This window comes from Centruroides sculpturatus, unplaced genomic scaffold (genome assembly GCF_000671375.1).
Source record: "Centruroides sculpturatus isolate CEXI.00-Female unplaced genomic scaffold, Cexi_2.0 scaffold1365, whole genome shotgun sequence".
NCBI classification, from domain to species: domain Eukaryota; kingdom Metazoa; phylum Arthropoda; class Arachnida; order Scorpiones; family Buthidae; genus Centruroides; species Centruroides sculpturatus.
In genome coordinates this window covers 79,992-92,244 of record NW_019385614.1, presented here as the reverse complement: position 1 = coordinate 92,244, position 12,253 = coordinate 79,992, and the positions used below count along the sequence as shown (strand labels likewise).

General features: G+C 34.1%; 1 protein-coding gene and 1 long non-coding RNA gene across 2 annotated transcripts; both read left to right on the top strand.

The window, feature by feature from the left end:
• The first annotated feature begins 1,010 nt into the window (after positions 1-1,010).
• LOC111640595 lies at positions 1,011-3,349 on the top strand. The gene is made up of 3 exons (XR_002759292.1): positions 1,011-1,488; positions 2,776-2,896; positions 3,051-3,349. It is a non-coding gene; the product is annotated as an uncharacterized LOC111640595 (long non-coding RNA).
• A 6,312-nt stretch (positions 3,350-9,661) lies between these two features.
• LOC111640601 lies at positions 9,662-10,602 on the top strand. The gene is made up of 2 exons (XM_023386627.1): positions 9,662-10,454; positions 10,499-10,602. The coding sequence occupies exons 1-2, from the start codon at positions 9,776-9,778 to the stop codon at positions 10,504-10,506; spliced, it is 687 nt and encodes a 228-aa protein (XP_023242395.1). The 5' UTR covers positions 9,662-9,775; the 3' UTR covers positions 10,507-10,602.
• The last annotated feature ends 1,651 nt before the right edge of the window (positions 10,603-12,253 follow it).

Sequence of the window (12,253 nt, the reverse complement as noted above, 5' to 3'; positions counted from 1 at the left end):
TGTCATTTAAACTTGCATAAATAAAATATAATATTTTATTTTTCAAAAATCTAAATTATGTACTAATTACCAGATTAAACGACGATCGACGTCATTCGTGACGTCATTACAACAATGCAATATTTAAACAATTGTTAACAGATCAACAATATAATTTTTTAATTTTTCAAAAATCTAAATTTTGTACGAATTATAAGACTAAACGCCGATCGACGTCATTCGTGACGTCATTACAACAATGCAATTTTTAAACAATTGTTAACAGATCAACAATAAAATTAAATCATTGTTGAACTCCTTCTCGTCGAATCGTTCTTCAAAATTTTCCGTTAATTAATTAAAATCATTCAATTCTATGTTTTTTGAAAAGTTTAGAATAAAAAATAAAAAGAAATAAAGAAAGAAAACGAAAACTCACAATAAAATTGAGAAATTCGAAAAATTCCGGCAAAACAACAATTGCATTGTTGTTTTGCCGGAATTTTTCGAACAATGCAGAAAAATATAAACCAAGTTGCTAAAATTCGAAAATTCGAGAAAGATCAGAATACAATTAATAATGTGAGTGATTTTATTCTACTTTATAGTTTAAATAGACTAATATCGCTACGTCTATCGAAGCGTTAATATCTTCCCTCGCTGCGCTGAACGGGGCGATGTTCCGACGGGAGTCGGGNTTGTGTTGAAATAAGTAAAATGATTTTATTTTGTTTTACTACTATTTATATAAAGCCTAGTTCTTAATAATAATTATTGGATTAATGGTGCAAAAAGTATTTACCATAATAAAATTAGTAATACTTATTTCTGTGATAATTCCTTGTGTTTTGAAAAGTTTAGAATAAAAAATAAAAAGAAATAAAGAAAGAAAACGAAAACGCACAATAAAATTGAGGAATTCGAAAAGTTCGAATGAATACAAATTTCCGAGAATTTCGAAAAAAACGGCAGAAAAATATGAACAAAGTTGCTAAAATTCGAAAATTCGAGAAAGATCAGAATACAATTAATAATGTGAGTGATTTTATTCTACTTTATAGTTTAAATAGAGTACTATCGCTACGTCTATCGGGGCGTTAATATCTTCCCTCGCTGCGCTGAACGGGGCGATGTTCCGACGGGAGTCGGGACGCTATATCGTCCCTCGCTGCGACTGAATGGGGAGATATCCCGACGGGAGTCGGGGCTCTAATATCTTCCCTCGCTGCGCTGAACGGGGCGATGTTCCGACGGGAGTCGGGACGCTATATCGTCCCTCGCTGCGACTGAAAAGGAATGTACTGGCATGATGAAGGTAGCTTTTTTACAGTGGATAAATAAAACTGGATGATATAAATGGTCGTACGAATGCAAAGAATTATCAAGACATGATTGGAGCCTATTATTTGCCTCCGTATAACAGAGGAAAACTTTGCTTATCAGCATGAGATTTTTATAGAAGATTTACTCTATTATTTTTACCAGCACGGGGATGATAATAATTGGACGGTAATATTCTTTGTCGTTTTTAGACTTTTTATTCTTACGTATAGGTATAATCAAATTATAATTTAATTTATTCGGAAATGTTTGCTTTTCGAAGGATTAGTTTATCAGAAAGGATAAAGGTGTAGCGATGATACCTGCAATTACTTTGATTATGTCCATATTTAAATTATCTATGTCAGAAGTACAAGTTTTTAAGTTCATTATAGTGTAATAGATTTATTCGCAGTTGTTTTTTCAGTACTAAAGAATTTAGTATTCTTTTAGACGAATTTAGCTTTAAAGGTTGATTCACGCACAGTTAAGATGTTCTGTAAATGTTTCGGTTATAATTTCCTGGTTTTTTGTAGATTTGTGTTAACCAGCAATGATTTTATTTTAATGTCATCCTTCTATTTAGTTATATTATAAGGTTTATAATTTATAAAGTTATATAGTTATTTTAGTTATATATTATAAATATTTTTCCAAAGATCTTAATAGATTTATAGGAATTAAATCGATATTTTAGGGTGGGATGTACGATGTTATCTAGGCCCATTAGTAGCCATGCGGTCTTCGTTCTCTGAACACTTTTTTTTAAAAACTCTTTCCGCCTTGTGGGCACTAAGAGAGCCCCTTTTTGCAAGCCCATTATGGGTTCGGCCATGCCCACAATGGGACTTCCGGATGGTGAGGGAGGGGGCCCGACATATCCGAACGGATCACCCTTAATAAATTCCTGGGGATTTTTCGACCCGTTCGGATTCGAACCCGGGTCCTTCAGAGTGGTTGGCTTCCACCTTGACCGCTCGGCAATCCGGCCTGTTCTGGCCGTTCTCTGAACACGGAGTTCGGTTATAGTTCAGCGCCTCGCCCCGACAGGTTGGCTACGTGGAGTTTTCGGGATTTCATTCACGTCTATAGCGCCTAAATAGGGACCAGTTTCCCTTAAAAGACCTCGCTGAAGGCATCCTATAGGCAGATAGCCAAAGTGTTGTGTGGCCATAAGTAAGCAAAAAATGACATTACCTAAGTTAGAAGTATGCGAACGTAACGGCGGAGTTTCGTAGCAATTAGTCGAATGTCCTAGGAGTGTATAACAAACAAACAGGCATCCTCATTTATATACATAAGTTATTTGCTGTAATTCTAAATTGTCTTTGATTATTTTAATTCTTAATACAGTATTATAGTAATTATGTTATTTGAATTTTATAAGTATTTTGTAAGAAAAGCGCCGTGTATTCCAAAATTCGAATTTGAAATTAGTTCGAAATATCGAAAATATTCATATGTTTTCCTTTTCAGATCGACGAAACCTTCACCCGGATACGAAAATACAACCGTGGCCGCGTAACTATAGGCACCCACCCAAATAACTATATTCGGTGCCTATTGTCGGGAAACCCGGGAGGTGATGTACTGGCATGTAAGTAGTAGCTAAACATCATTTCCTTTTATTTTTTAGTGGAAGTTTTGTGTGAAGTTGCGTGAAGCTGTTGGAAAACTTTCTGTCGAAACCGCAAGAAAAATAATAAGTGCATTTTAGAAGTTTTGTATTATATTTTCTCGTATTCTTTCAGGTGGACAACAAGAGCCGACGTGTTCTCTGGAGCCACATGCTCAGATACATCGCCCCTGGTTCCATCGTCGTTTCTGACAGTGCGGCCTAATATCGCGGTTGTACGACGATGGGCTTCTCCGAACATAAGACCGTTTAATTAATCACAGCCAGAGGGTCTTCGGGAGGTAAGGAGGATAAACTGTGCTGTGTTAAGTGAAAGAAATGAATAAGCGTTATTGAAAAGTGGGTACTTTCCGGTTAGCAGGGCGCCAGTCAATTGATGCGATTTAACTCACGTGTATTAAGTTAATTAATTATTTTTACTCAACTAATTTTTTAAAACAAATAATGTGAAGAATGTGGAGAACTTTCTGAACGAAGATGTCGGCTGATTGCTCACGTGCATTCACATGAGAGAGATCGCCTCCCATGTGCGTTATGCATTAAAATTTACCAACGCCGAAGTTTTCTGATAAGACATTAGCGATGTTGCGGCCGAAGTTTTCATCTCTGAAACGTGAACGTAAAACAACCTCGCTATTATCGTTCAAAACATCAAGAAACAGAGCAGGTACGTCAAGAAATAAAAAGAAATTTCTTCTTTTTCAAGCAATATGAACAAAACAAAATAAATTTGGAAGCATTTTGTAGGACAAATAATAATTAATTATAGGACATATATTTCGTAAATGGACATGTTAACTGTACTATTAACCCGGCGTTACGCGCGACAGGTTTCTTACGCACGGTTAGGCGCGCGGGAATCCTTATCATTGCTGTTTCAAAATTCAATTTTTCAAAACTCATAGTTTTTTTCGCGATTTTTTCATTTTGGATGTTTGTGGGCATGTGTTTTTGATGTATTAGTGAAAAAAACTACTTCAAATATATCGTTTTTATTTATTCGTAACGAAAAACAAAGTCTCCTGTTTTTAGAAATTAAAAAAAAAAAATTGTCAACTTCAAAAGTGTATTTTACAAACTGTAAACAAGTCTGATGCTATCTAAGCTGTCAATCGTCTTCCTGTATGTGTTTTTTAACTGTTACAACAATTAAATTCTTTGTACCAAACCCCGGGCCAAAAATAACTCAATATTTCCAAAAATACACCATGTAAAATCATACAGCAAGTAGAGGTAAAAATGGAGATTATTGGCAGATAACATCGATAGTAAACTTCTTTTACACTGTAATTGGTTAATTTATATGTCTGTTATTAGATCCACCTATAAAAACAATTGCTGGAAAATTTCTCGCGAAATGACACGCCCCCGAAGGCTACCACATCGAAGTATGTAAACAATCGCTATAAAATCGCGTGTTTTAATCGTTTTTTTCACTTCTAATTTGTTAATGATAAGTCGCTTGACAGTATTTAGACGAATAAACATGTTTTCAACACCATTTAGTAATAAATATCGCCAAAAACTCCACCTTTCAAACTGTCAATGTTAAGTATATGGGAAACTTTTTCGCCGTTTATTGGCTTTAAAAATCCTGTTTTTACGCATTTTATGCTCTAATTGGTCATTTCTATCATGACTGACTCGATATCAACCAATAAGCGTTTTCTCGAAACTGTAAATCAGATCCACCCACCTTGGTTAGTCGCGCTAATAAAACTTACTCCGTTAGGCGCGCTGGGTACTATAGTACCCACTGATTTCCATTGTGGCTCTATGCAAAAAATTTTTTTCGTGCAATTTTGAAATTTTTTCAGTGCGATCTTCACACCATCGAAGGAAGGTACTGAGGGCATTATTTTTCAGCACTAAAAACATTAAAAAATATACGCTTTTAAACACGCCGGGGGAGGCCATACTTTCAACATAACAATATTACTTTTTGCCATCATGAATATATTTATATCTTGGATTTTTTGGACTACAATATCTATATATTGCCTACAGGTGAATATCATAAGCAATCTCGTGATAATCCATTACTAATTTCATGATAAGGTCCTTAAGCCTTTATATTGGGCTTCTCTGGGGGATCCGGAATCGAGTCCGAACGGATCGGAAAACCTTCAGGATGTTTTCGGGGGAGAGGACCTGGCTGAATCCATAATGGGCTTGCTAAAAGAGGCCCTCTTAGTGCCCAAAAATCGGAAAGAGTTTTAAAAAAAGAACTTTTAACATTTATTTTAAGCTCGATGCGAACATCATCTTCCAAAAGTATAAAACTAATTATTTTGAAATTATTTAAAAATTTAATAATTATTTTGAGGCTTGTAAAAGTAAATTTAAAAAAAAACAATTATGTAAAGAATCAAATAGCGTTACGTCTAAAACACAACATTTATTTGCTATAAGTAATAGATATGTATATATCCATGGTGCGGTTTTCTTTATATTACTTTTAAAATCAATTTTTCAAAATATTTCCTCAAAATTGATGAAAAAACTTTATGGGTTAATTGTACATAAATAACCCCCGTTTTTTTGGCTGCTAGTGTAACACCATGATAAATGCATTTAAGAAAAACAGATTCAACGTTAAAGATAAGAATGAAAACACTACATATACGTCGTTCCCCTATATCAAGGGAACATTTGAAAAATACAAAAAAATTTTCAGTAAGCATGGTGTTACACTAGCAGCCAAATTAAAAAATAAAATTAAAAACAACAACAACACCAATAAGTTCAAAAATAACGAAATACAGTACTAAACCAAACAGGTGTAATATACGAAATAAAATGTACATATAAGAACCCAGCAATATACATTGGCGAAACAGGAAGACAACTCGGTACCAGAATTAAAAAACATAAAGCAGCAATTAGACTTAATTATAACCAATCACCGTGGATAAATCACTGTAATAAATTTGGATGCACAATAAACGAAAAAGTATAAAAATTATCCATAAAGAAAAAGATATCTATCTACGAAAATTCAAAGAGCACTTCGAAATCTTTAATAAAAGCAAAACCATAAAACTAAATGATGGAATGGAGGTTGACGACGTTTGGGAGGAAATGGGAGGAGCTAATGGAAAAGAAAACAAAAAGAGGAGAAACGGCCTTAGGGGACATAACATCAACACTGGGCAGATGTCGATCTAAAACTTAAAACAGGTTACTTAACCATTGTATAACTATTGTATTAATTTACCGATGTAATATTTAAATTTACCAAATTTATAGAAATGTAAAAATCCTGAAGAGGGTTGCAAATTACAAGAAAATATTGCACCCGAAATGCATATAAAATAAATAAAGAATACGAATAAAAGCTTTGTCTCTGATTAAATGCGGTCCAGGCAAAAAAACGGGGGTTATTTATGTACAATTAACCCATAAAGTTTTTTCATCAATTTTGAGAAAATATTTTTTAAAAATTGATTTTTTAAAAGTAATATAAAGTAAACCGCACCATGGATATATACATATCTATTACTTATACCACATATTTTGTTTATAAATTTGTACTTTATTGTGCATCCCATNGGCATATAGGGAATATTATCGTTGTGGGAGATCGCCATTATGCAACATAAATTTTTTCTAGAATAAATTTGATGTTATTCTACTCGGGTACAACATATTATCTTTTATCTATCATTTTCCTTGCTCTTGTTTAAAAATTTATTGTTACCAATATGCTATTATTTATCCGAAGTGCATAGGAAAAAGTTACATCAGAATTCCACTAGTCTAGCCACATACACGCAATAAGCATATGTGTTCTTGTTCCCACATAACCAATGTATTATTTAAAACATGGAATCCATTACTAACATTAGACGGAAAATACAAAACAAAAGAAATTTTAGTCACGTATTGTATCGTGTTTACGAGAATTTTGTGAAGTGACTTTATTTTTATTCAATGACTTCTCAGTGTTTTAACAACAGAATGAATATTTCCCACCAATGTAGGATCGAATATTAAAAAAAAAATAATAATAATTTACCTACATAGCTCTAAATACATACATGTGAAAGAAAAGGCTGTACTCAAAGGTGTAGCCTTAAAAGATAAGAAAGATGGGTGAAGGAAGAAGGGAGAGTGATTTGAGGAAAAATTACGAAGGTGGGATGGTTGGAGGTTTGAAAGTGGAAAAAGGAGGACATGAGCTGCAAAGGGGAGCTGTTGGATAGCACTTGGAAATAAAATGGTATACACGTGCAAAACAATTTGTATATATAGGGAAGGAGAAGGCTCATAGCGTAATATCTTGAGGAGTCGGACAGATGAGGCCGACTTGGAAAAAAAAAGGGGAAAGCAGTAAGGAGTCCCTTTTGGGGAGGGGTCCTTGTTGACTCAGAAGATGAGCTGTCCATTAGATGCCACTTGGGCTGGTAGTGGTATAGTGCGTAAGTTTCAGGTGTTCCACNACGGTCTTCTAACGATCAAAGTTTGGTTGCATACACTATTGTTCTTACATGTTCCCATAAAAAAATACGTAATAGACGAAAGTGGAGGCCAGGAAAATGGACCACTTCTTCCAATTGGAAATAAATCTTCAGCACTTGGAAATAAAATGGTATACACGTGCAAAACAATTTGTATATATAGGGAAGGAGAAGGCTCATAGCGTAATATCTTGAGGAGACGGACAGATGAGGCCGACTTGGAAAAAAAAAGGGGGAAGCAGTAAGGAGTCCCTTTTGGGGAGAGGTCCTTGTTGACTCAGAAGATGAGCTGTCCATTAGATGCCACTTGGGCTGGTAGTGGTATAGTGCATAAGTTTCAGGTGTTCCACGAAGGTCTTGAATTCTTGATAGATTATCTGATCCTCAATAAGGGTGTATAGTTCGCACGGCCAAGGATACTCACGTTCCACAATAGTCCTACGAAGGTTTGCGCGGTGGCGTACATAGCTCTAAATAGGAAAATAGAAATAATAAAATACTTTAAAATGACTATTATCTATGATAATATGAAAGGAAATANATATTTAATCACGTAAACGAGTATAAAATTTGGTATTGGAAGACAGAAATTGTCATTTCTAAGGAAATTAAGTGACTTTAATGATTTCCATTTAATATTTCAATTTTTACAATGCGATATATAAATTATTTTAAATACATTTAAGTATTTAACAATTTCAGACATGGAGAAAAAAATCAGAATATAATTAAAAGTATATATTTAGCAAAATATGGAAATAGTTTTATTCGTCTAAACTAATGAAATGTAGAAAATATTTTCTCACTTTTCTTTCGTATTCTTCGATAGTTTCCGTGTATTTAGTTTCCGTGTATCGATAGTTCCGTGTATCGATAGTACACGGTGTATCGATAGTAGTATCGAATAGTAGTATCGATGTATCGATACCTACCTACAAGCCAGACAGTCAACACGGAATACTAGTACTAGAAATAATAGTAACAAGATTTATTAATTGAAAGAGCCGGGAGAGGACCGGAAGAAGAAAATGTCTAGGGCCCCAAAGTGGGTTAATCCGGCCCTGGCAGTAAGTAAGAAACTAAATACTGGCATGAGAGCTCCTCCTTTAAAGCGTTTGTAAAAAGATTGAAGNCTTGAATTCTTGATAGATTATCTGATCCTCAATAAGGGTGTATAGTTCGCACGGCCAAGGATACTCACGTTCCACAATAGTCCTACGAAGGTTTGCGCGGTGGCGTACATAGCTCTAAATAGGAAAATAGAAATAATAAAATACTTTAAAATGACTATTATCTATGATAATATGAAAGGAAATAATTATATAAAAACTTTTTACATCGCATTCTTTCCTTTAAAAGGATTTTATATAAAATCTATCAAAAGAAAGGTAAAAATTATTGAAAAATTTTCCTATCATTGAGAAATCATGAAGAATCTTATACTTTTTTCAATACTTTCAGTATTATACCAAAACAACTTGTTGCTCAATTGAAGATTTAATAATAATCGAATTTTCGTAAAAATTTGGAGCCTTTAATATACAAAATTTGGCACCAACTAAATTCGCCAATGAAGAAGTTATGACAATTATCAGAAAGGTAAATAATTTTCAAGAGTATTATAGAACATTGTTAAATTCTTTAAAACTTCCAAACGATCGCCTGAATAACGGGCTATAATATGGCTACTTAAAATGATTAGAACCAAAGCAATTTGTCTTAAGAGGTAAGCGTTAGGCGCCATCTGTTAAATTCTTTATCAAAGTGTGTAATTTGTGTGATAAATTTTAAAGTTAGTAGTTTGAAACAGAAATTTTTATTTAATTAAATTAATGTCCAATACTAAAATTATTATATCGCATTATTGACGCATGCCTTGAACTTGGTTAGGATTTAAATCTGAAGCTTAAAGACGATTCGAGTAGTTAAACAGACATTGATGGTATTGATTTGTTTAATGAAATCAATACAGTCGACACCCCTATAACACTGTTGATTATTTCGTTTTATATGAATTCCATGTTGTACGAGTCACTTAGATTTTACAAATATGTGTGCCGGGCTCTGAACGGCTCATGTATTTGTAAAATCTAAGTGACTCGTACAACATGGAATTTATATAAAACGAAATAATCAACAGTGTTATAGGGGTGTCGACTGTACTTCAAAGTGGGCCGCTGGTCCCATTGTGAGTTTTCCGATTGCGTTTATTTGCGAATATTCCGGAGCGTTTTCTCTGTGATCTTTCATGCTTTATCGTTGAGCTCTTAGGAAAGTGACTACCTACCTCCACGCGGTGCGGCCTGTTAGTACCTTTTAGGGAAGCCAAAGGTAGTTGCGACTTGTTAAAAGCCTTTTTCAAGGCTATTTGTTGTGTGCGATGGCAAGTAAGCCACCACACTTTGCGGTTCTCGCCCGGACAGAGGGAGAAGAAGGGCTTGTGGAAGAGACACAGGCATCAACTCCGTCTCTGCCAAGTCGGCAGGATGGATCGCTCGGCAATAAGGTCATTGCCGCCAAAAAGGTTCAAGATGAACTGCATGAGTATCTTGTGGCTAATGCCCATTCCAAAATTGGGACAAGGGATCATATTCCCCAGATATTAAGGAGAGTTGAAACAATTATAGAACTTTTAACTGAAAGTGAAGAACTAAAGAAGATGGTGTCCAGCATACAGAAGAATTTGGAAGAACTGAAGGTTGCAGAAGAAAGAAGAGGAGGAAGATCTTTTGCGCAAGTGGTCGCCAGTCCCCCCTTGGTTAATAAGAGGGCGGTGGAGCCAAGGGAAGTGGTTATTGTGCAGCCTACAGAAGGAGACAGTGATGCTGAAAAAACTAAGATGACAATAAAAGAAAAAATTAATCCTCAGGCCTTGAAGATTGGAGTTAGAGGACTCAGAAAATTACGAAATGGGGCTATTGCCATTGAAGTTGAAAAGGCAAGTGATAAGTTAAAGTTACAAAAGGCAGTGGTCGAAATTCCTGGAATGACTGCTCGTGAGCCTAAAAAACGCACACCAAAAGTAATCATTCACTCAGTACCTAAGGATGTAGAGAAAGGTGAGATTTCAAAGTTTGTGTACCAACAAAATGAAATATTGCAGGACAATAATACTGGACTTGAGGAATTTGAAAAGGGTTTCTTGGTAAGATTCCCTCTTGGAAACAGAAACAGGTCCACATCTAGTTGGGTGGTGGACGTCAGCCCTCAAAATAGAATTAAATTGTTAAAGTTAGGAAAGTTAAATTTGCAGTGGGTGAGGTGTCCAGTAGAAGATTTTGTTCCTATTGTGCAATGTTTTNAAAAAAAAACATCTAAAATGTATAAAGTCACTTATACCGTATAGATTTAACTGCTGATAGTTATATTTTAACATCTTTGTTATCTGAGAAAAAAATCTTCCTATATACAATTTTATTTTTATTATAAAAAAATATTCCGGGGGGTATTGTTTCCTGTTGTAAAAACCCAGTAGAAAAAAAAAATAATTTTCCAAAACAGTAATTTTTTTGTTATTTTCGAATTAGAGATTTTATTTTTTGTTATACAATATTTTAAAATGTTGCATCGTTAAAAATTTATAAAAACAGTGACTCAGAACATTACTGATCAGGACAACTGTTCCATGTCAGAGTAATGAACGTTACCATCAATGATAAATCTGGGACGTTGTATGCGTCATTCGTCATTCTTCCTTTGAAGATATAAAGCCAGGTTCTACAGTTTTCAATATCAAGTCCTGTAGGATGAAAAAAAGAAGAAAAAAACATTTTAAAACACATTGTTTTTAACCACACCAGAAGTATCGTTGACATCATACGAATGGCTTACCAGCATGAAACGAGAGCAACTTATAATGCACATGGAGAGTTGCCGATACTGTTACTCTTTTCCTAGTATCCTCAAACCCAAAAGAGTGAAAGCAATTAAACTGAAAATGAGGAAATAGGGATGGAGGAAAATCTGAATGAAAGGAAAAAAAAAAAACAAACATTTAATACGTACAGATATTCATGTAAATCTAATCATTTATAAAATTTGATGTGTGTACTGTACAGTACATAGGTAATATGTTGACTTGATATCAAAATGATTGAAAATTCCAATTTATAGAACTATTTTGTTTTCTATTTTAATATGGTTTATTTTTTATAAGTTAAATTACGTGTGAATAGGATGAAATGAAGTATTCATGTTTATTGATAACAATGAAAAGATTATTTTTAAACTTTCAACAATTTTTATTGAATAATTTGTTTGCCACATGTACTAAAAATATGGGTTATTGAAGAGGTTGGAAATTATTTTTCATTCTGAAGGTCATATCTAATTTCAAAGGAAATTCGTAAACTCTTACAGTAGAGCGTTGTTTATCCGAAACGTCTGTTATCCGAAAGAAGTCCAGTCGGGCTGCGTTTCTTTATGCAGCGAGAGTGCAGCGTAAATGACGTCACGAGTAGCTATCGCTACACGTCGCTGCATCATAGTTTAGAAACGCTTTTCGCTGGAGCGAAACATGGACGCCATAATCTAATTGGAATTAAAGCATTTAATTCCAGTTACAGCCGAAAATAATGCTTTAGTTAAAGAACTACAATATTTAAATAAAGAGATATAAAGAATCGAGCATTTATCATTCGATAAATGTGAACAAAGTAAAGAGATAAAAGATATATAATTATATTTAAAATATAGTATTTTCTTATTCTTTAGATAACTTTCAGAGTCATTTCGTAAGATGTAATCCTTCTTAATCTTTCCATAATATTTTTATCAACAGTCACTTCGACTTTTTTATTTTTACAGCATAATATCGTATTATACAAACAAGCGTCCATTTTGCTTTACACGTGTAGCG